At 55.3% G+C, this 24,347-nt stretch overlaps 1 protein-coding gene across 2 annotated transcripts; it reads right to left on the bottom strand.

Moving 5' to 3' along the window:
- Window positions 1-12,063: 12,063 nt before the first annotated feature.
- Window positions 12,064-19,488, bottom strand: RHOD (ras homolog family member D). 2 transcript variants are annotated; one of them, XM_068555409.1, is made up of 5 exons: window positions 19,352-19,488; window positions 16,105-16,192; window positions 15,226-15,335; window positions 13,198-13,332; window positions 12,064-12,669 (listed from the first exon to the last, which is right to left on the bottom strand). In XM_068555409.1, the coding sequence occupies exons 1-5, from the start codon at window positions 19,481-19,483 to the stop codon at window positions 12,502-12,504; spliced, it is 633 nt and encodes a 210-aa protein (XP_068411510.1). In that variant the 5' UTR covers window positions 19,484-19,488; the 3' UTR covers window positions 12,064-12,501. The 2 variants fall into 2 exon arrangements, with proteins under 2 accessions (XP_068411510.1, XP_068411511.1); XM_068555410.1 differs by having other exon boundaries at window positions 13,223-13,332.
- Window positions 19,489-24,347: the final 4,859 nt, after the last annotated feature.

The raw sequence follows: 24,347 nt of genomic DNA, 5'->3' as shown, positions 1-24,347 counted from the left end.
ACGGACACAGTGAGAGTGAAAACATGTGAGCAAACCCATCAGGGGCTGTTAACATCTCTATTGTCAGCCGCCAGCTTCTGTTTGTTTAAGCTTCAGGAGGTCTTGCCGCTTCATTTGGGTCTCTGCTCCAGGTGGGAACTTGAATTTCACAAGTAGGTGTGAATTGCACCCATCTTACCTGTCTTGCTTGGAAGTAGAGCAGTTCAGGCCTTAGGCAGTCCACATTCATTTAATGAACACTGTCTGCACCGAGGGAGCCCCCGAGGGGGTGTCACTGAGTCTCTGGGACCTGCCCTCAGCCATTTCGCCGTGGAGGTCGGTGAGGCTGTTGCTTGGGCCCTGATAATTAGGATCTTTAGAGGCTCTCAGCTGAAAGAACCTGGGGCCCCACCCTGGCATAGTTAACAGGACAGCCATCCAACTCCGAATATTTCTCCGGGTGACTATTTTGACTAATTTTTAAATAACCTTTTTATTTTAGAAGTTTTAGATTTACGTGGAATTCCGTGGTGGTCCAGCTGTAAGGACTTGGTGCTTTCAGTGCTGGGGCCCGGGTTCAATCCCGGCTCGGGGAACTAAGATCCCGCAAGCCGCTCGGAGCGGCCAAAACAAAAAAACCTCCCTAGAAGTTTTAGATACACAGAAAAAGTGAGAAGCTAGTACAGAGAAATTCATATACCCCTGCACCCAGTTCTCCCCCATTAGCACCTTATATATATTTTTTGTTTTTTATTTATTTATTTTTGGCTGTGTTGGGTCTTCGTTTCTGTGCGAGGGCTTTCTCTAGTTGTGGCAAGCGGGGGCCACTCTTCATCGCGGTGCGCGGGCCTCTCACTATCGCGGCCTCTCTTGTTGCGGAGCACAGGCTCCAGACGCGCAGGCTCAGTAGTTGTGGCTCACGGGCCTAGTTGCTCCGTGGCATGTGGGATCTTCCCAGACCAGGGCTCGAACCCGTGTCCCCTGCATTGGCAGGCAGATTCTCAACCACTGCGTCACCAGGGAAGCCCCTAGCACCTTATATTTGCCTGGACAAATATAAGGTACATTTTTTACAAGTAAGGAAGCAACATTGATACATTAGTATCAGCAGATTTCCTTAGTTTTTACCTAATGTCCTTTTCTGTCCCAGGGTCCCATCCGGGACACCACCCATTTGGTTTTCTTCCCTTCCTTCCTTCCTTCCTTCCTTCCTTCCTTCCTTCCTTCCTTCCTTCCTTCCTTCCCTCCTTCCTTCCTTCTTCCTTCCTTCCTTCCTTTCTTTCTTTCCACGCCATGTGGCTTGTTGTGGGATCTTAGTTCCCTGACCAGGGATTGAACCTGGGCCCTCAGCAGTGAAAGTGCCGACTCCTAACCATTGGACTGCCAGGGAATTCCCAGTTTTCATATCTTCTTAGGCTCCTCTGTGCTACCGTTTCTCAGACATTCCTCGTTTTTGATGACCTTGACAGTTTTGAGGAGGACCTGTCAGGTAGCTTATGGAATATCTGTCAATTGTGGGTTTTCTCATGATTAAGTAGGGGTAACGGGTTTTGGGTAGGAAGATCACAGAGGTAAAGTGCTTTGATTAATTTTTGGTATTAAAAATACAGTTATTTCCAAAATTGTTAATTTTCTCTCCCTCCATCCCTTCCTTCCCTGTTTCCTTCCTTCCGTCTGTCTTTTTCTTCCGTGGTGCACCTGCTTTGCCGGCCCCGAGAGCTTCCTCTGTCTCTCCGTTGGGTAGTGAGCACTGGGCCTGGCATCAGAGCTAAGAAGTCGAGGGGCGGGGCGCTCAGTGGATCGGAGAGCCTCAGGGAGGCTGCTGGGGGCGGGAAGGTGGTCTGCGTAGTGCAGATCTGCTGCTTGAGATCATGGACTTCCTGGGGGTTTGAATCCCAGGAAGCCTTGCACTTCCTGCTTCTCTGTTAAGAGCACCCTTAGGTACTTGCTAGGGTTGTTGGGAGCACTAGGGAGCTGGTAGATTATGACCCCACCAAAGGGGGTGCTTGAGGTGAGCCCTAAACAGTCCTGCATGACTGGAGTGATGGGAGATGAGGAGTAGCACCCCCTTGCCCTCAAAGGCCCTTCAGTAGCTGCTATAAGCTGTACAGCAGAACTGTCCTCCGGGCTGACTCTTGGGCTGCAGGCCGTCACTAATGACAGAATGGCCTCCCTAGAACACCCACTGGGCTCTCATCTGCTTGGGCGCTCACTAGGCCGGGAGTTATGTTAAGTTGTCCCATACACAGGTTGGACCTCTTCCAACCTGTGAGCATGGTACATCACAGATAAGTGGTATTATCATTGCCCCCTTACAGAAGAGGAAGCCCAGGCACCACTCACTGAGTTAGCCACTGTATACTGACCTTGATCTGACAATAAATCAATGTATCTGAAACCAAGAGTGTCATAGAGGAATCCAGAATGAGTTTTTCCTTCTCAAAAACCTTTCTCCTCTAGTTTACTGATTCCTGGGTCCCGTTTAACAGTTCTGAATAAAAGCCTCGCTAGCACTCTGATGGAACAGAGTTTCAATTTGAGGACAGTCACTCCAGTCCTGCAGGGAGACCTGTGTGTGCCACGTGTGTGACCAGCAACGTGTGCCCTTGGGCAGGGCTGCTAACCCCTGCTTCCTTATTAGTGCACTGGGATGTGTGCATGGGTGTGTGGGGAGTGATCCAGTGCCCTTGACTGATTAATAGATACTGCTGATCTGCAGGGCTACTATTTAAATAGCATTTGTTGTCAGGTAAGCTTTCTTAGTTGCAGAAAAACTAGAAACGATGCAAATAAATTTAAAACAGGCGTAATAAATAAAGTTTTAAAACTTTAGAACATTCACTAGATGAAATACTATGTGGCCACTAAGAACGATAGCCACTTAAATGCACCATGGTATCCTGGATTGGATCTTTGAACAGAAAGAGGACATTAGTGAAAAAACTGGTAAAACCTGAATAAAATCTGGAGTTTAATTAATAGTGTTAAAGTTAATTTCTTAGTTTTGATAAATGAATGTTAACATTAGAGGAAGCCAGGTGAAAGGTATATGGGGACTCTATGTACTATTATTGTAATTCTTGTTTAAATCTAAAACTATTCCAAAAAATTGAATGACATTCACAAGTTGTTCGGAATATAGGAATAGTTTAGGCTAAAACATTCAATGAAAAAGACAGAATTCAAAACTGTGTGACAGTGTGATTACAGCTATGCAAAAGTATTTTTCATAGAAAAAAAGAGGAAAAGAAAATACGCAATTATTGGGACTTCCCTCGTGGTGCAGTTGTTAAGAATCCAGCTGTCAATGCAGGGGACACAGTTTCGAGCCCTGGTCCGGGAAGATCCCACATGCCATGGAGCAACTAAGCCCGTGCGCCACAACTACTGAGACTGCGCTCTAGAGCCTGCGAGCACAACTACTGAGCCCACGTGCCACAACTACTGAAGCCGGCGCGCCTAGAGCCCGTGCTCCGCAACAAGAGAAGCCACTGCAATGAGAAGACTGTGCACCGCAACAAAAAATAGCCCCCCCTCGCCGCAACTAGAGAAAACCTGAGTGCAGCAATGAAAACCCAACGCAGCCAAAAATAAATAAATAAATAGTTGGGTGACTATGAAATTGAGAGTTATTCAAATCCTAGGTTTTGGGTTTTGGTTTTTTTTTTCCCAGTTTTTCCTTAATATGGGATCTCAACCACGTAGAGCTTTTCGGAAGCTGGGAACATCAGAAGGGACTGGTTAATTTCAGCAGGAAAGAGCCGTATGGAAAGGCTGTCTGATCACTCTCCGAGTCAGTAAGAGGGCCAGGGAGCAGGTCTCCACCACTCGGATTACAGCCACTGGCTGCTGTCTCTGGGCCCACCACCCCTACCCATTGCCTGCACAATGCAGGCATCCAGCCTGGGTTCAAATTAAACTTGTCATTTGCTAGCTTGGGACCTTGGACAAAGTTCTTAACCTCTCTGCCCCTCAGTTTCCTGATCTGTAAAATGAGGCTTCTGCTAACTGTGCCTACGTTGTAGGGTGGTTATAAGGATTGAATGGGTCTGGCATGTAGTAAGCTCCATATACTTGTTAAAGAAAAAGAAATATCACCAGTGTCAGTGGAACAAATTTAAACATCCCTTTTTGTCTCTTGCTCAGATTCAAAGTCCTAGATGAAGGGGCTAGCAGGTGACTTGATGTTGGTGATGTCCTACCTGCCAGAGTCAGGAGAGAGTGAGCGCCCAGTGGGCGGTTCGGCTTCCGTAGAAGAAGGGGTGCTGCTTCCCCGCAAGGCTCCACAGAGGACCAAGAAACCAGAGAGGGTCCAGGTACTAAGCTGGGAAGCGGGGATTTTATAGTAAGTGCTCAATAAATAATTACTGAATGTATGAACGGGCAACCAAACAAATGCAACAGCTGCAACAAACAGTAGAGCTCATCTGGGAAGAGATGCCAGGAAGCAGGAGGAAGGAGTGGGAAAAATGGGACTAGAGGTCACCACCAGAGTGACGGGGGCACTTCCATCTGCCCCTACACCCTGTGGTCAAAGTTGTCCTGGGCCTGGGGGAAGGGGCGAGGATGTAGGTGAGGCAAATGGGAAGTTGCAGTTGAGATGGACCTAGGGCACATGACTGGTGATAATAGTGTGAATCTCTCTTTATGAGGCCTTGTTTTTTGGGGGGTTTTTTTGGGGGGGGAGGAGTTGGGGTGGGGAAGTGAAAAGAGTTGGAGAGCCCAGGGTGTCTAAAGTGGCAGGGTTGGGCCAGAGAGAAGCCCTGAAGGCTGTCACCTCCTGGTGCAGTGGCAGCAGCCCTTTGTCACATGACTCAGTGCCTTCAGCTGGTGGCAGGACAGGGAGAAGAGGGTCCGCAACTCCGCTAACTTTTCCCAGCACCCTCCTGCCCCCATCACAGGGTCTGGATCTCCTTGTGGGCTGGTTCTCCAGCAAGAAGGACCCCAGGGTTCTCCAGATGCCCCCCTTCTTCCCTTCCCTCCTCCTCCTGCCAGCCCCCCAGGGTCTGGCCACAGCTGGCAGGGTGTGCCCCCAGGTGCTGGCTCATAGCACCTTACTTTCCGGCAGCACTCCCTTGGGGTTCCATTTTAAAAAAAAAAATTTTTTTTAATGTATTTATTTGGCTGCGCGGGATCTTCATTGCCGCTTGCTGGATCTTCGTTGCAGCATGCGGGATCTTTTTCAGTTGTGGCATGTGGGATCTAGTTCCCTGACCAGGGGTCGAATCTGGGCCCCCTACATTGGGAGCGTGGAGTCTTAACCCCTGGACCACCAGGGAAGTCCCCCCACCTTGGGGTTCCTTGACATTCTGAGGTATTTTGATCATCCCCTGAACTATGTTACAGATGCTGGGGTGGGATCAGGGGAGAGGAGGGCAGGGACCGAGACCCCTCAGTCCCCAGCTGCCTCCCCAGGTGTAGCACAGAGGAAGTTAGATGAGGCTTGGTTACATGGCCCCGTGGAAAACTCTTTGCCGAGCTGTCTCCTTTGATCTCACTCTGGACCACACACTCGACTATGATCCTGTGAGGTGGTGAGCGCAGAATCGGGATTCGAACCGTAGACTCTGACCCTAGAACCATGACAGACTCGGGACAGCATAATTTTCATTCTAGGTCTGCTCAGACCGGCCAAATGGTCAACTCACTTTGGCCACTCTGAGCTTATCTTTTCTTCAGTAAAATGTTGGAACGGGTCCGGGTCAGTGGGTGGTGGCTGGTGGGAGCGGCGTGTCCCCAGGCAGGAGCGATGAGGTCTCTCTCCACAGCTGGCCAGCCTCCCCTTGCTGGGGAAAGTCTCCTCTCTTTGGGCCCTGCTGCCCTCTGCTGGTGGAGGTCCAGCCGCCTGGCCAGTGCCCAGGGGCGGTCAGGAGCTGGGGCTGGGAGTCCCGTCCTGTCCTGTCCCGTGTCCAAGTGCCCAGCTCTGCCACTCACTGCTTTTGGTCCCACTCTTTGGCTTTCTGAAACTGCTTCCTCAGCTGTAAAGTGTGGGATGGGGTAGGATGTGCAGAATGTCACGTACAGCGCGTGGCCAGACAGGACTTTGTGATGCTGCTCTGGTGGGCAGACAGGAGCAGGAGTCCTAGAACAACTCTGTCTCAGATGCCTGGGTGTGAGGGGTGAGCTCGACGTGTCTTTGGTTCATTGACTCCCCCGGCCCCCTGGAATCCCCAGGTTCCTTCCCGTCTATCTCAGTGGCAGGAGCAAGCTGCTTAGTGAACATGAGACACTCCCCTCCCCCACTGGTTGTGTCCACATTGGAGCTCCCACAGAGGATGGGGGCTGGGAAGGCAAGGACCACACCCTGCTCACTCCTCCACCCCTGTGCTCCACCCTGGACCAGGCTTGGTGTCTCCTCAGCAAACATGAGCCCTGGAGGAAATTCCAACCTATCCTCCCAGCTCCCCTCAGAGGGTTCAGCCAGCCTTGCAGAAAGCCATCTGCCTCGTACTCCACGTCCACTCCCCTCTGAGGCTGCCCATCCTTGTCATCAGGAGGGTCTATGCTCCCTGAATAGACCTGGGATCCAGATTGGGAAGAGGGGACCAACACCCGTGAAACACTTCCATGCTTGCCCCTGCTTTGCAGCCCCTGCAAGAATGTTGCATAGCAAATAACCCTCACTTCATAGTTAATAACTCTAGTTAACACTGACTACGGACTGAATAAGCCCTAGTTGCATTAACTCATTGAATCCAACTCTGGGAGGTAGGTCCTACTCTTACCCTCATTTTACAGATAAGGAAACTGACACAAAGAGGACCCTAGTGACTCCTCCAAAGTCACAGAGCTGGTAAATTGCAGAACCAGGATTTGAAACTAGGAAAATCCCCTGCTTTCCATAATCTGGCCTATGTATCAGAAGCATTTAGCTTGGAGATCAAGCTCTGGGTAGGGTGGGTGGTCAGCTATTCCACTGTTTTGGATCTCTCTGCCCCTCTGGTCTCAGGCTCTGTTGGATCCCTAGCTAGTGGCTTCAGGATGACTTCCTGGAAGCTGTGAGTTCTCATCTGCCAAAGGAAGGGTCCCCAAGAGCAAAAGGCAGGAGAGAGCAAACAGGGTGGCCTGAAATGGGTGATCTGCCAGCCACCCACCCCTTCCCACACCCAGATGCGGGGCCCAGGGTGCTGTCTGGGCAGAGGGGAGAGGAAAGCTTCGTGACTCACAGATAGTGTGCCCCACCCTCCCTGCCCGAGGATGCCAGGGAGTGGCCTGTCCTGGGTGAGATGACTTGGGGTCCCCTCCCCTACCCCTTGCCTTCCTGGCAGACACCCCCAAGGCTGGGTGGAGGCGGTGTGAAGAAATGAAGACACTGGTTTGTGGCTCTTGGCCCCAGCTGGCCTCCGGGCTGCACCTTCCCCAGGCTCCCACTCGTCTGGCCATGCCGCCCTGCCGGGCCGGTTGGGAGGAATTGAAAGCGGGGCTTGGCGGGTGAGGAGGAGGAAGAGGAGGAGAACAACAGCCCATAATAACCACCCTGGCTCCTCAGCTGGGCATCTCCAAGTGCTGCCATGCACCCTGCCCTCCTGTGACACCAGGGACAGCTGTGTGGTGGCCGGGATGGCTGGGGGCCTGAAGCTGGAAACCAGCCACCCAGTGGTTCCCACCTCTCCCAGAGCAGGTGTCTCGGGAAGGGGCTCGCCTTCTCACGCACGCAGGGGTGAGGCCTGCATTCTTCCCTCACTCTCAGTGTCCCCACCCTTCCCACACGCAGTCTACCCTCTCTGCAGCCACCGCTTCCCAGCCCAGAAGTCACCCGGCCTTGACTTGTGGTGGCTTGTTTCTCATGTCTGGGTGTCTGCAGCTGCCCAACTGGTCTCCTGCTCCCACCTCTGCCCTCCTGGCCACCCTGCCTGGTCTCGTCACCAGACGTGTCATCTTAAGGAATCCAACCTGGCCTTTCCCACAGCACGGGAACAAAGGTCCAGTTTCTTAGCCAAGGGGCCCACGCAAAGACAGTAAACGCTCTGGTGTGCAGGCGGGTTCGTGTGTGTGCGGTGATGTAGGAGCGAGGAAGCCAGCAGAGCCACAGGCTTCCTGGACAAGGTGGTGTCTGAGCTGGACCCCAAAGGATCTGGGGGTGGAGGGGGGTTTGAACAAGAAGTGACTGGGAGGAAGGGCAGGCCGAGGTGGGGAAACAGCCAAAGCAGAGACTTCGAGGCTGGTCCAGCTACCCTGGGTGTGGCTGGAGTGTCAGGTGTCCTAGGCATAAGATGGGGAGGGTGGGCTTCAGCCAGATGTGAGAGACCTCCCGGGTCTCTACCTGGGGAAGTTAGACCTCCTCTGGACAGGGGGGCTTCAGAAGGCTCAAGGTGACGTGACTGGATCTGTGCTTTGGAAGATTGCTGATGGTGAGGAGGATGAAGGAGGCCGAGAGTCTGGAGGCTGGGAGACTTTTGAGGTGGTCCAGGCAGGAGCGGCTGACAGCCTGAAATGGGGCATTGCCACGCGGCATTCGTCCATTTGTTCATCACATGTTTCTTTAGTGCTTCTTACATGCGAGGCACTGTTTGAGGCACAGGGGATTCCAACAAACCCAGTCCGTGCTCTCAGGGAGCTGGCAATTCAGTGGGAGACAGGATCATGTCAAAAGTTGATGAGTTCTCCAAGAACGTAAAAGAGAGCAGCCAAGGGTGGGGGGCGGGGGGAGGTGTGGCTGGAGAGAAACTAAAGGTGTGAGTTCCTGCCTCAACTGCTCCCCTGCAGGCACTCTCCTCTCCAGCGGTCCCCATCAGAGCAGGCCCCTGCCCACTTGCCCCTCTGTGCAGTGGCCCCAGAAGCCCCTTCTCCACCTCTCACACCTGTGGATCTTCCACCTCCTTGACCCCCATCCTGCTTCCCCGCTGCTCACAGAGAGCAGTTGTTCCCAGACCTTGACCACCCAAACTGTGTCCTGGGTGAAGTGCAGCGATGGCCAGAGTTGAACTTCAGTCCTACTTCTGGCCACGTGACCCTCTTCTTCAGGAAACCTCAGTGCAGTGTTTGAAGGCATTCACCTCATTGGATGAGGCCCACACACATCATACAAAGTAATCTGCTTTACTCAAAGGCTACAAATTTAAAAGTAATCGGGGGCTTCCCTGGTGGTGCAGTGGTTAGGAGTCTGCCTGCCAATGCAGGGGACACAGGTTTGAGACCTGGTCCGGGAAGATCCCACATGCTGCGGAGCAACTGGGCCCGTGCGCCACAACTGCTGAGCCTGCGCTCTGGAGCCCCTGCTCCGCAGCGGGAGAGGCCACCGCAAGGAGAAGCCCACGTACTACAAAGAAGAGTAGCCCCTGCTCCCAGCAACTAGAGAAAGCCCACACGCAGCAACAAAGACCCAACGCAGCCAAAAATAAAAATAAAATAAATAAATAAAAATAAAAGTAATCGGGACTTCCTGGGTGGCGCAGTGGATAAGACTCTGCGCTCCCAGTGCAGGGGGCCCAGGTTCAATCCGAGGTCAGGGAACTAGATCCCACATGCATGCTGCAACTAAGAGTTCACATGCCACAACTAAGGAGCCCATGTGCTGCAACTAAGGAGCTGGCAAGCTGCAACTAAGACCCGGTGCAGCCAAATAAATAAATATTTTTTAAAAAGTAATCATATCAAAAAAATACCTTCACAACATCTCAACTGGCATTTGACCAAACAACTGGGCACTGTAGCCTCATCAAGTTGACATTTAAATTTTTTTTTTTTTTTTGGCTGCGCTGCATGGCTTGTGGGATCTTAGTTCCCTGACCAGGGATCAAACCTGGGGCCAAGGCAGTGAAAGCACCGAGTCCTAACCACTGGACCACCAGGGAATTCCTGGGAAGTCCCAACATTTAAATCTGGCCATCACACCTATTTATTTCTCTATCTAATCATCTCATTCTTGATATTCTTAACTCTGCTGAGAGATAAGAGGCAAAGAGGCAGAATTTATTCCTCCTGTTTATCAGGTGAGTAGACTGACACTGTCCAGGACCAAGCCCATCACTCCATCACCTTCTAGTTAATACTCTCAGCCCTCCTTGGCCTGAGCCTCTTGTCTCGTCTGCCTGGCAAAACCTCACACAGCATCCAACAGACTCTCAGTGGCACTCATTACCCCCCAGGCTCACCGGGCTGTCTCTCTTTTCAGGGAAGTGCCTTTTCTCTCCTGGTAGCTTCCCAACCACCCCTGCATGCTGGGGTTAGGACCCCTTCTCCGTGGCATTGCAAACAGACCTGGCTTTGAGGGCACAAACTGTGGGTTCCCTGTATAATACCCCTAGTTCTTGTCACGGTGTTTTGGGCACATCAGGGAGCCCCTTGGACACCAGGCTGTTGAAGGCATGGATGATGGAGTCCCTGGGAAGGGAAGGAGTCTGAGCCAGTGCTCAGGTCTCCTGACATCTGGTTCAGTATCTTGCCCTCCCGTATAGGATACACTGTCCAGTACAGCTCTACTCCATGCAATCCAGCCCGTGTTTCCTGCACACCTCCTTTATTCCTGGCACTGTGCTAGGCACCTGACAAGCAGTTTGTCACTTTACCCTCACAGCAACGCTCTAGGACGGGCATGATTACCTACATTTGCCAGATGGCATGTTGAGGCTCAAAGAGTGTAACTCTCATAAAATCACATGGCTCTGGAAAATGGCAGGACTAGGATTCGAACCCAGATCTGCTACTGACTCCAGAGACGGAACACTCTGCCTCTCAGCAATGCCAAGAGGCCAAGCCACATCCCCAACTAGGGTCTGGGAACAAAGAGATGAGGGAGACGAAGAGCTTGACTTCAGGGAAGCCCAGGTCTGGTGCAAGAAGTCAGTGTGAAAAGCTTCCTAGCCAAATAACTATCAATGGTTCAAGGGACTCACATTTTGGGAAATTAGAGGAGATGTGTGAACTGGGCTTAGCTCACTGGGTTGGGGAGGGCAGGAAGGGGAGAAGAAGGAAGAACACTCTGGGCATGGGGTGTGCTTGGGGAAGGAGCAATCAGGCTGGAAATCTAGGCCAGGAAAAGTTGTTTCCCACCCCTGAGCAGTTTATATTAAAACCCTGGAGTGGAGCCTGTAATCCAGGTGAGGTTTTCTGAGCAGGTCCCTAACATCACTTCCTCTGCCTCAGCTCAGCTCTGTAACCTGAGCCAAGAGCCCTCACCTGGAGGAAGCGGTCCCACCCCTGGAGCTGTTTCCTAATGAAACTGAGCGGGTGGGTGTTAGTGGCTGGTTCTGTGTGGGTGGACCTCATCCAGTCAATTGAAGGCCTGAAAAGAAAAGACTGAGGTTTCCCAAGGAAGAAGGAATTCTGCCTCAAGTGAGTAACACGGAAACCCTGTCTGAATTTCCAGCCTGCTGCCCTGCAGAATTCAGACTCAACACTGCAACACTGGGACTTCCCTGGTGGTCCAGTGGGTAAGACTCTGCACTCCCAATGCAGGGGGCCCGGGTTCGATCCCTGGTCGGGGAACTGGATCCCGCACGCATGCTGCTACTAAGAAGTCCACGTGCTGCAACAAAGATCCCACGTGCCGCAACTAAGACCCGGCACAGCCAAAATAAATAAATTAAAAAAAAAAAAAAAAAAAAAAAAAAAAGACTGCAACATCGACCTCCAGCCTGCCCTACAGGTTTCGGACTTGCCAGCCTCCACAATCGCGGGAACCAATTCCTTAAAATCTCTCTCTGTATATATAGCCTATTGGCTCTATTTTTCTGGAGAACCCTGACTACCCATTTTATCAATCATATTACATACATTACATCTATAGAATATTGTCTATTGTATTTATCATAAATAAAAGTGATACTTGTGAACCTTTTGTGAGCACTTACTGTGTGCCAGGCACCTGTGAAGTTCTTGGCAGGTGTCTCATGACGCTCTTACTCATCCCAAAGCTCCATGAGGTCATCTGTGATTGGTCCCATTTCACAGACGAGAGGCCCAGAGAGTTCAAGTAAGTTGCCCAGGGTTCTAAAGTGATAAAGCCGGGTTTGGATCCAGGTAGTTACACTGGATCCAGTGCCTACGTGGGGTGTGCTCTTACCCACCATGGAACGTGTGTGTAAAGGCATTTCGAAACAAGAGGCGTGATGCAACTGACAAGTGATGTCATTTTAGTGTTACAGTTACCACTGGGATGGGCAGGGCGAAGGGGGACGGGGGCAGGGTGTGAGTTCTGGCTGGAGGGTCCTAGCACCACCGGGTCCTGAAGGTGCAGCCGCGGGAAGAGCCACGAGGTGGCGCCAGGTTGCACAGGCCGCTCCAGGATGTGTAGTCCAGGGCTGTGAGCTGGGAGTGATTCCAGGGGTCTCCAGGCCTAGCCCTCCACAGGGCTGGTGAGCCCGGGAACCCTCTTCCTCAGGCCTCAGAGGGGTTTCTCTCCAGTCCAGGGATACCAGCACCAGGGTCAGGGGCCCGGCCTCGGTGGTGCCCATCTGTTTGAGGTACAGTTCAGAGGTCACAGCCTGGGGACTAGGTCCAGCCCAGCCAACTGGCCAGAAGGTCCGTGCCCAGCTCCTTCCTGCGCTGCTGGTGTGGTCAGGGAAGGAGCGCCCCAGGCCATCAGGTCACCACACAACAGCTCTGGGTAATCCGCCTCCAGAAGTTGCGACGGCGGCTGCTGAGGGCCACCTTGGCCGCCTCCTGGAAGATGGTGTGGACGTTCTCCTGGAGCAGAGCCGAGCACTCGAGGTAGGCCACGGCGCCCACGGCCCGTGCCATCTCCTGGCCCTAACAGGGAGAGTGGACCAGGCCGCCGTCAGGTGGGTGCCGCTGGGGTCTCATGTCCAGCCAACCCCCAGCCCCCTTGGCCATCCTAGGTGCGTCTTCCTAGGACACCCACAGCTCCTGTCCCCTGGCCTGACCAAGCCCATCGATGGCTTCATCGGGTTTCCTGCCTCAGTTCCCGGCTGGGTCTCTGCCTCTCGAGGCATCAACTAATTAACTTCCCGGCCTGACCCAGGCATGCTGCAGAGAGGGGCCTGCGGACTGAAGACCTGGGGGTCCCCCCTGGCTGTGAAGCAGGTAGGCAGGACCATCTGATGTGTCCCGCACTCACTCACTCTCCATCCCACAGCTGGAAACTTCCAAGCCTGGCAGTTCTTGACCATGACTGCCTCTAAAACAACCCCTACCCTGACCCACACCCCGCGGGTGCCAGATGTCTGGCGCTGCTGAGAGGCTGGGCCGGAGCAGCGATACCCCAGGGGTTTCCTCTCCTGGCACCCCTACCCCCACGCCCCGGGCTAGGTTTCCTACCCTGTGGTAGGTCACAGGTTCCAACCTATTTTTCCGCAGCTTCTTCACCAGCAACTTGTCCTTGCGCAGGTCAGTCTTGCAGCCCACGACGATGATGGGCACCTCCTTGCAGAAGTGATTCACCTCCGGGTACCACTGTGGGGAGGGAGGTGGTGAGGGGGTGTGTGTGAGCCATCAGGGGAGTGGGCCGCTCTCCTGCCCTCCAGGTAGACTCCCACAGCAATAATCAGCAAAGCCAGTTTAGGGAGAACTACTCTGTGCCAGGCTAAGACTTTACATGTAATGAACACATTAACCCCCCGGGTCCCTATGAAGCAAGTTCTATCATCAATCCCATTGTACCGATGCACTAACTGCGGCTCGGAGAGGTTATATAACTTGGCCTTGGTCACACAACTGGAAGTGGCAGAATTTGAACCCAGAGGGTGGCACCCAGAGCCCGGTTCCCACCTGCTCTAGAATCCTACCTCTGCAAGGTAAGGGGTCCCATGACCATCTCCCCAGCAGGGTAAAATATATAAAGAAATCAGTGAGGCTTTAAAACTAAAGCAGCTCACAAAATGGTCGCAGCAGCTGTTTGCCTGTTGGAGGGGGCACTCCTGTCCCGTGTCAGCTGCTCTTTGGAATGTGAGGCTCCAGGGCCTGGTTATTTCAGTCTCGACTATAACCTGGGAGCCTGGAATCCAGGCTTTAGATCTCCAGCAGCACACGCCTGCTCAGTTTCAGGAAAAATTGACATCAAATCGTCTGGCTTCTGGAGCCAGATGGGGCCGGTGTGCGGTCCCGGCAAATCCTCCCCTCCACAAAACTGCCCTTGAAAAGGGTCTCCTCCCCTGACTCCACTTTGCTAAACGCAACAGGGAAGCCTCAGACCTCATCCTACCTGAGCCCTGACGTCAGCGATCACTCCTTCCTCTGAAACCTGGTCTGCGCTTCACCCCAGGGCCGCACTCTCCCAGTTGACCTCAGGTCTCCAGGTGACAGCCCCCCTCTCCCCCACGCCCAGCCCACAGCTCTTCCCCACCAGCAACTCCTAAATGGATCTGCCCAGCCCTGCCCCCTCCCGGGAACTGCACCCTCAGACTTCTGCCTGCCTGCCTGACCCTCCGCTGGGATGCCCAACGGGCCTCCATCGCCCACCTCCCTGCCCCCAGCTTGCTCCTTCTCATCTTGGGAAATGGCAAGACCACCTTCCAGGTGCTCTGATCAAATGTCTCTCTCCCACCCATGTCCAATCCATCTGCAAACGCTGACGGTTCGGTTCTGCCTTCCGAACAGATTCAATATCCACTGGCCTCTCACCACCCCCTCTGCTGGCACCCCGGTCCCAGCCACCACTTGCCTGGTCCTTGGTGCCTAGAACAGTACCTGGCACACAGTAAGTTCTCAGTAAATGCTGCCATCATCGTTGTGGTTATGGTTACAAATGCTGTCACTGGCTGTGCTCTGAGGAACCCTGGAGCATGCCATTCACACACGCATGGAGGCCCTGGCAGCAGTGGAGGCGGGGCCGTGGCTGCTGGGTAGGAGCAGAGGAACTCAAGGGACCGTTTCCCTGACACCTGTGTGCAGCCTCGGGAACCTCTGAGATAACTGGGGGACATCCTGGGAGGCCGCTGGGAGCCAGCAGTCACACTGATGGAGGCTGAGAGCTGCTGGAAACCGATGGCTCGTGTGACCTTGGGCAGGCCCAGGCTGGGGAGATGCAGGGCCCTCTGGGTCGCCCAGCATCTTCAGGCAGGGTCACGGTAGAAAGAGCCACAGCGTTCTGAGTCTGCAGTATGGGGCAGACAAGGAGCACTGGACCGGGAGTCAGAGGGCCAGTCCAGACCCTGCCACCAAATCCCTGCGGGACCCTGGCTAAGTCTCTCTAGGCCTCAGTTTCCCCATATTTATGCCAAAGGCACTGGACCCGATGTCATCCAGGGCCTGCCGAGCTCTGACAGTCTGCTGGGTCAAGGGTAGGGGTGGAGCAGAGTGGCCCGGCTATGGGGCTGGGCCTCCCTGCCCCCCACCCCCTGTACCCACCCGGTTAGAGATGTTGTCAAAGCTGTATGGGCTGGTGACGTCAAAGCAGAGGAGCAGGACGCTGGCGTCGGGGTAGAACAGGGGCCGCAGGCGGTCGTAGTCGACTTGCCCTGGGTAGAATAGGGGTGGTCACTCCCTCCAGATTTCCTGCCCATTGTCAGCACCTCCCCAGCATCAGGGAGGTCACCCCAACCAAGACCAGGGGCGGGTGTGGGTGGGGAGGATCTGGATCAGGGCCTAGTTCTGTGCCTCAGGATCCAACACGTGAATGTCCCCCTCGGGGCTGTGTTCCCCTGGCTGGCCTGTGGGACGTGCCAGCCCTGGCCTGGGCGAGACCACTGCTGAGAGAGCCCTGTTCTGGAAGGAGTGGGGGATGTCTGAGGCCATCACTCAGAAGCCTGCTTTGCCCTGGACTTGGGGCGGGGATGCGGGATGAGGAGAAAGAGGCAGGTGGGACCTGGGCAAAGATATCACAGCCCAACCAAGGTAAGGGGGCTGCTGGGATTCCTGGAGTTTAGCTTTGAGTTCTGATGTAGATTTGACTCTGAACCCTCTGGTGGGCTAGGTCAGGAGGCTAGAGGGCAGAGGTCACGTTCAAACAGATCTTACAGAAGCTAAAGCCAGGGTGGACCGCTCAGGAGGCCAGAAACAGTCCACCCCTTGAGAGCTAAGAGCTCCGATTTGTCTCCAGGACATGGTGGGCTGCTCTGGGCTGGGGAAGCAGCAGACACAGATGCCGAAGCGAGGAGGGTTCAGGCTCCCGGGGGCCCTAATCCTGGCCAACACCTGTTCCCTGGAGACTAGTTGGCCTCCCCGGTTCGGAAGGAAGGGAGTGGGGCCCTTCCTCCCACTCTGCCCCTCCCCCAGCCTGGCACCCACCTGCTGTGTCCCAGATTTGGAGGTGCACGGGTTTGCCCTTCACGTGCAGATTCACGGTGAGCTGCTCGAATGCCGTGGGGGTGTAGCTCTGAGGAAGAAGGGGTCAAGGGGGCAGCTGAGAAGGCAGCATCTGAAGTGGGTGGTCCCAGTGCCCAGGCCAGAGCCCAGGAGTGCCCGCGGCACTGCCGCTCTTTGGAAGTCAGCAGAGTGGAGTAGTTTCTGGGAGGGAGTTGGCTGGTGCGGTGGAGGCCTAGAGCTGCCACTCCGTAGCTGTGCACCCTCCCAAGGCACCGAACCTCTCTGGCCTCCTCCGCGACTATAAAGTGGGTCTATTAGAGCCCCCAGCGCAGCATGTTGCTGAAAGGATTCAAGGAGGCGCTTCTTGCGGAGCCCTGAGCACAGGGCCTGGTAGAAAATAAGCTCTCTACACGTGCCAGGACTGTTATTTTTATCTCTGTCCTCGTCCAGACTGTCCCATTTCTGAGCCTTCCTTCCTGCTGTCCCCTCCTCCTGGAATGACATTAACCTATGTTTGCTCATTCACTCACTCACTCACTCATTCATTCATTCATTCATTCATGAGCACCCTCTCTGGATCCGATTCTGGACACCCGGGAGCAACTAATAAAGACTCATTGCCTGCCCTGGGGAGCTCCTAGCTTTTGGGGGTCCCTCCTTTGCCTCTCAACCTTTCACAATCCAACCGGGATGCCCCTGTTTCTGTCTCTCTTACCTGCCCTGCCTGGCCCCAGGGGGAGGTCACCCAGGCCAGAGGCCTCTCCACCCCAGGCCTGCTGCACCTGAGCTCATCCCCTCTTCACAAAGGCTAGATGAATGGAAGCAGGACGGGCTTTTACACAAGTGCAGGAATGAAGAGAGGGAGCTTTTACAGACGGGGTCTGAGCAACAGGGGAGAAGGTTTTCAAAACCCTGCCACGACACAAGCCCTTTGCACCAAGGGGCGTGCTGGACCGCCTGCATCTTGGGTGCCCAGGCCTTGCTCCCTTGCTCAGGGCTGGATGGGGGGACCACAGACCGGGGGACACTGTGGGGCCCTGTGCCCTGAGGCAAGACTCTTCTCTCTGGCCTCAGTTTTCCCATCTGTAAAATGAAGGCCTTGCCAGCTCTCAGACCCTGTGTTTCTTTTAAATGAAGAGGTCTCTTGGGAATTCCCTGGCGGTCCAGTGGTTAGGACCCTGTGCTTTCTGTGCTGGGGCCTGGGTTCGAAACCTGGTCGGGGAACTAAGATCCCGCAAGCCGGGCGGTGCCTAGATAGATAGATAAATAGATAGATAGATAAATAGATAGATAGATAAATAGATAGATAAATAGATAAATAGATAGATAGATAAATAAATAGATAAATAAATGAATGAATGAATGAATGAATGAATGAATGGAGAGGTGTCTCTTGTGCCTGGAGGCAGACAGGTCCCAGGAAATCAGGGTCCCCAAACAGGAGAGGAACCTAGACAAGGCAGGTCTAGCCCTCTGGTGACAGGCACGCTTTCCCTTTCCCTTCAGAGTGTCCTTCACCATGCACTGTCCGGACTTCCCTGGTGGCGCAGTGGTTAAGAATCCGCCTGCCAAGGCAGGTGACACCGGTTCAAGCCCTGGTCCAGGAAAATCCCACATGCCGCGGAGCGACTAAGCCCGTGCACCACAACTACTGAGCCTGCGCTCTAGAGCCCGTGAGCCACAACTACTGAAGCCCGTGCGCCTACAGCCCGTGCTCCACAACAAGAGAAGCCACCACCAGGAGAAGCCCGCGCACCACAACGAAGAGTAGCCCCAACTCGCTGCAACTAGAGAAAGCCTGCATGCAGCAACACAGACCCAACGCAGCCAAAAATAATAATAATAATTAATTAATTTTTAAAAAATTGTGAAAAACACACACTGTCCATCAACTGTGAGATGCCCATTTCCTCACTGTAACCTCTCTGCAACTGGGATGGGTCTCACCCACAAGGCCGTCTCAGAGCCCAGGACAGTGGTGGTGAGGGACCACCCCTCCCAGCACTTCTCCTGGGCCCCGGCTGGCCCAGCCTCTCTGTGGCACTCTGTGGTGCTCCCCGCACTGCCGTAATTGTTGGGTTCTCACAGGCAGCATCTGGGGGGCCTGGAAACACACCCCTCCCCCACAGCTAAAAAAAATGTGACTGGCCAAAGGATGTGACATCAGCTCCAAAAACCACAAAGCAAGAGTCGGCTCGATGCTGCCAAAGTGGAAAGAAAGGCTGACTCTGGGTTAGCAGGCCCGGCTGCTCCTGCCTCCCCCATCCAAGCCCCCAGTGCTGTACCACCCCAGGGCTTTGGCGGGGGCTGGGATCAGCAGGCGGGGGGAGGTGATGCTGGAAGCAGACCCATGCGTGGACTCCCAGGGGAACTGGGCTGAGTGGGGCACGGTAGGTGGGTGTGTCCAGCCCCCGTCCTGGTGCCGCTGAGTCTGCCTGGACAGGTGGTAGGCATGCCGGTGAAGGAATGACAGTCCACATGCTCAGGCATCAAGGACATGCCAGGTGCAACTCGGGGCCGTCTCTCAGCCTTACCTTCCTCCTCACCACCACCCCGGCGAGGTCGAGTGAGGGGTGGGAGGCTCACAGAGGCTGAGCAAAGTACTGAGGGCCCCAGAGTTTGTTGGAGGAGACTGAGGTGCTAACCCAGCTGTCTGAGCGGCTGGTGTGCTCTTACCCGCCAAGGCTGAGCCCACGGGACATCCATTGTAGGGGCAAGCGCTGGGGGAAGACAGGATGTCTCCCAAGAAAAACGCTGGCCACTTTTCAGTGAGTGCTTCCTGTTGCAGCTCAGAGCTGAGCCCCTGACATGTATGAACTCTCTCATCACTGCGACCCTGGGAGGTGGGCACCACCGTTATTCCTATTACGCAGTTAAGGAAACAGGCACAGAGAGGGTAAGCGGCTTGCCCCAGGGCGCACAGCTGTAAGTCGCAAAGCCGTGATTTGAAGCCAAGGCTGTCCGTCCGCCTTAGCCATGCTGTGCCACCAAGTGCTCTCTTAGGACCCGCTACGTTCCCCAGGCTGCCTAAGTCAGTCCCCGGGACACCTCCCCCAGGTAGGTGGCATTCTTGGCACTTGACAGGCGATGTCACTCCCGCGGGCAAAGTGAGAACTGCCTTCAACCCCACGCTCTGCGGGGAGGCAGGACGGGCGCACGTCCCTCCCGGGGTGGGGAAGGATGCACCCAGGCCGCGGCGCCCCGCTGCGCCCGACGGGCCGGCACTCACCTCGGGGAAGGCGCCCTCGGCGAAGACCATCAGCAGCGACGTCTTCCCGCAGCCGCCGTCGCCCACCAGGACCACCTTGACGGACCGCGCGCCGGGCGGCGCCTCCTGGCCCGCGGCCTGGGCCGCCTTCATCGCGGGGCGGCGGAGGGAGGGCCGGGCGCGAGCGGAGCGGCGGCCTCGGGACCGGCGGGGCAGGAATGTGGAAGGGGCGGGGCGGGGCGGAGCGAGGAAGTGCGGGCGGCGGCTGGCGGCTCAGGTGAGGGGCCGGGCGGACTCCGTGGCCTGGCGCCGGCTCGGCCCTGCCCCTCCCGTCCCAGGTCCCAGGTCCCAAGTCCCAGGCGGCCAGAGAAAGACACACCTCTGTGTGGGGCGCTGAGGCCACAGGAGGGGGCACCGAGACTCGGCCTCCGTCCTCAGGAGCGCACCCTGGTCTGATGGGGAGCAGACATGTAGCTGGGCAGTGACCGTGTGGACGGGGAAAGAGGAGGGTCCTGGCCCACTTCCCCGGGAGAAGGAAGGTGGGAGTCAGCCCTGCTGGCCCACCAGCTTGCTGGGGACAGGGACTGGGTCCCTGGTGCCCAGTCTAGGCGGGGCACCCAGCAGGAGCTGGTGACTTTTGATGGATGAATGAATGAGTGAATGAATGAATGTGCGTTTCCCCAGGGTTCTGGAGAAGCCCTCCACACTGCTGTCTCCCTGCAGGTGTTTCAGGGCAGGTGGGAAGGGGGTGATCCGGCAGGCCCTTATGCGTTAGTCACTGGCACTGCCAGCTGGGCCTACCCTCCCGCAGCCAGCACCAGGAAGTCTCACTGCGGGCGGGTCTCACCTCTGCCTCGGTCATGGTCTGGAGAAAGCGATGGAACCTTCCATCTGTAAAGTGCTTAGAGTAGGGTCTGGTACGTGGTTGGTGGTGCCATGTGTGAGTGATTCTTATAATTTAACCAACACTGATGGCTCCCTGTGCCCAAGGACCTGGGGACCTTGAACCGTTGAAGTCAAAGTCTCCCACGGCCTAGAATGGGAGACAGGCAGGACGTCACTGTGATAAGAGCTACAACAGTGGGGGAGACAGGCAGTGGATGGGAGTCGGGAAGAGGGGCTCCTCACCCGGGTTGGGGGTGGTCAGGAAACCCTTCTGAGAAGAGGGGCCAGAGTCTGCAGTAAAAAGTGAGACACAGTTAGATGGTGGAAGGAAAAAGTGTTCCAAACGGAGGCAACAGCACGTGCAAGGTATGGAGGTAAGGGGGAGGGGGTATCCTTTGCGGGGGGTTGGGGGGCATGGTGTGGTTCTTCCCTGTGATGATGGTGAGGTTGGTTTGGGGAACTGGTGCAGGGGGGGAGGCTGAGGGTTAATTAGGGCCTGGAGAATGGAGCACTTTGGATACCAGGAATAAAGACAGAATTGAACTGGAAACTCACTGTCACCTGACCTCCCACCCCTGTTAGTAGCCAGAGTCAAAACATATATTTAAAAAATGGGCACAAGGGCCCCCCAGATCTTGGACTGTTTTCACTGAAGCTCAGACAAACAGAGGGCAGAAGTCTTGGGGTTTCACACCCTTTCCCACACAGGTCATGACATCATTCCTCATGGAGTTCCAAGCCAGGCAGGTGAAAAACCACCCTCAGCCCCCTTTAAACCTCACTGTGGCCCAAAGAGGCAGCCAGGGCAAGAGTCACGGCCCCTACTGCACAGAGGCAGAGCCCAGACCCCTGACTCCCATTCCAGGCTCACCCAGGGCCACAGTCAGCAGGCTGAATGAAGCCTCACCTGGATGGAGGGAGTGCCCCAGGACATCCCCACCCTTTAGGCCCCTTCCTCCCCGAAACCACCAAAGGGCTGGGCAGTGACCTGGCACCAGGCTGGGTGTGTAGACACTGATCAGGGCTCCCCGCCCCAAGGAGTGGTGGGGAGGTACCCCATCCCCCAATGATCAGCTGTCAGCCTCGTCATCCCCTAGTCTCTCCACTACTGCTGTCATCAGGCTTTGGGTGGCAAGGCTGGGAGGCAGGTGGGGCCAGACCAGGGGTGGAGGGAGCTGAGAGTCAGACAGAGGCTTTTGGCCTTGGTTGCTATGGGGATAATCACTCTAATGACACTCCTGATGTGCGTCATGCTTTAGAGTCTCACTGAACATTTCCTAATAGTAACAGCGCCCATTAATGGATTGCCAACCGTGTGGAGGCACTGTCCCCTAGCAGGTGGGAAGTGTTAGCCCTGGTTTACAGATGGGACACTTGAGGCCCAGAGAGGTTTAAGCTCTTGTTTAAGATCCACAGCTAGCAAGAGGCAGAGCTCTGAGTTTGAACCCAGGTCTGGCGACAAAGCTGGGCTGTCTCCCAACATCACACCTCCTGTGCATTATTTCATTTAGTGCTCAGACTGTGAGCTGGGCAGAGTGGGTGATCGGGAGCTGAGGCTCAGAGAAAGGCATTGGCTTGTGTCAGGCTAGCACGACCCAGAGCCAGGATTTCAACCCAGGTCTCCTGATGTTAAACCCAGCCTCACTCCCACTCTGTGCTCCTGATTCTGCGAGAGGGAGATTAGTCACTGGGCTGGGGAAATCTGCCCTGGTTGGCAGGGAATTTCTCCAAATCTCAGACATTGCCAGGCCCTGGACGGCACCGTTTTCCTGGAGTTTATTTTGGAGTGGGGAGGCGGCCCAAGTCACAGTCTGCCTGGTCAGGGTACTGTTTACTGTCTTACTGTTTTCTGTGGCTGCTGGTCACTACCAGCTTGTGGGTGACTCATCCCCTTGAGGCCCCACCAGTCCCAGGTCCAGAGTCCTTCAGCACCCTGCTCAGTGGGTCACTGCCCTGCAGACCCCAGGCCCTCGGCCTGAGGTGGAATCCCCTCCTTCAGATGCAGGTGGCCAGGCAGGATCTTCCAGCCCCCAGCCAAGCCTTGAGCACCTCCAGGGCAGGAGCCGAGTCCCACCCATCTCTGTATCCCAGACAGGAGTGCCTGCCCCAGGCTGGCATCCAGCTGTGGCCCAGGATGTTATGTCCAGTTCACTGGCTGGACAAACAAGGAAAAGGAAGGAAAATGAAGGAGCAAGGGAGAGAGAAAGGAAGGAAGATGGGCTGCCTCAAAAGCATTTACAAACTGAAGAAATAAAGGAACAACAGTTGCGTGGATGAGTGAATTCAGCGAATGACCTGAGTGTCGGGTCAGTAGACAGGTGACCACCCTCCGGCCTCCATCTGCTCCAAGGCCCCCCTGGCCTTGGCCCCTCTGCCCCATTTTCTGACCTCCCACCCCCATTCTCCCTGAGGCCGGAATCCCCTGCTGTTGGGGCCGGGTCTCTGCTGCCCTCGTGTGGCCTCTCTGCTCCCTGCACCGTCATCACCCGGGGCTGCCGGCTCTGCTTCGGGTTCCTGGCTTGGGCTGTGGAGTGTTTATGGATGGTTGAAGGAGTGGAGGGACATGGAGGCACCCTGGAGTTGGTGCCAGAGGGGGTAGAACTTCATAGGCCCAGTCCTGCCCCTTGGGATGCCTTGGAAGGGGACACAGACACTTTGCTCCCAATGCCTCCTGGGATGTCCCCTCCCGATGTCCCCTCCCCTCCCTTTCATCCCAAACACCAGATCCCAGAGCTCCAGAACTCCTCCACCCAAAGCCTTGACCTCATGTTTACTGAGCACCCACTGTGTGCCAGTCAGTTGGCATGTGGCATTTAATTCCATCCTGTGAAGTATGTATAATTCTTATCCTCCTCTGACAAATGAGGAAACTGAGGCACAAAGCGGATAGATAATTTGCCCAAGATCCCACAGCTGATAAGTGGGGGTGTGGGTGCTTTTAGAGGCCTTCTTGACTAATACACTCATTCTTCAGATGGGGAAACAGGCTCTTGAAGGGAAGGAATTGTCACACAGCAAGTAAGCAGCAGACCCAGCCTATGGCAGGTGGAACACAGAAGGGCTTCTTCTCCCAAGTTCCCTTCTGTCTGGCCTCTCCAGACCAACCCAACTCTGGCTGCCATTTAACTGGAGCTCAGGGCTGGGGCCGCAGGCCACTTGTCCCTGCCTCGCCATTGTTGACCCTTCTGGGTGGGATGGGAAGGTTGATAATGGGGTGGAGAGTGAGGGAGCCCCATGGCCCAGTCTGAGCGTTCATTTAGTTTTTTGGTCTGTCCCTTCAGGTGTCTGCAGGCATAGACAAGGCAGGAGAGAGGAAGTGACGCTTCGAGCTGCTGTCGCCTCTGGATGCTGCTGTGGCTCATCCTGCTCCTCCCACACGCAGGCCTGGACCACCACTGCCGCTGTCAGGACAGGGACCTCCATACCTGACCTCTTGGGTGGGACTCGGCTATTCCTGAGGGTTCCCACACAGAGGGGGCTTGGGACCCTTGAAGCAGGCCCACGGGCCTGGGGCTGGAGGAGCGGGGAGAAGAGTGGGGTGGCAGGGGAGGAAGAGGCAGGAAGAGATGGGAGTACCGTGGTTTGGGCCCTGCTAAAGGCAGCTGGGAAGCTCCTCACTGACCAAGAGCAGCCCTCGCTGACGTCCCTCGTCATCACTTCAGAGCAGCTTAGAGTAGCTCCCCCTCCCTCCCGCTGACCTCTCCTGCCCAGGGCCTCACTGCCAGCAGGACCAGGACCTTCAGCCTCACCCTGGACATGAAGCTTCCCCAGCTCAGCCCCACCTGGCCTTTCCAGCTCCAGCTGGCTGCGTGGCTCCCCAGACACCTGTGACACCTTTGCGTAGGCAGTTTCCCTGCCTCGAGGCTGCTCTCCCTCCTCCACCTGCACAGCCCTCACCACCCAGCGAGGCTGGTGCCTCCATCTCCTCCAGGAAGCCTTCCCTGGTTTCCACCCTTCTTGGGCTCCTGTAGGACCTGTCTCATTCTCCTCCTTCCATGCTTGCTGTGATCTTTCAGAGCAGGGGAGGGGAAAACCAGAGCAGCCTGGGATCCAGAGGGGCTTCTCTGCTGCCCCTCAGCCCCACTGTCGAGAAGCTGGGGAAGGCAGCATTGTGGTCTAGTAATTAAGTCAT

The sequence above is a fragment of the Eschrichtius robustus genome, chromosome 11 (genome assembly GCF_028021215.1).
Source record: "Eschrichtius robustus isolate mEscRob2 chromosome 11, mEscRob2.pri, whole genome shotgun sequence".
In the NCBI taxonomy this organism is placed as follows: Eukaryota; Metazoa; Chordata; class Mammalia; order Artiodactyla; family Eschrichtiidae; genus Eschrichtius; species Eschrichtius robustus.
Note: the sequence above shows the minus strand (reverse complement) of the source record. Positions and strands in the feature narration are given on the sequence as shown.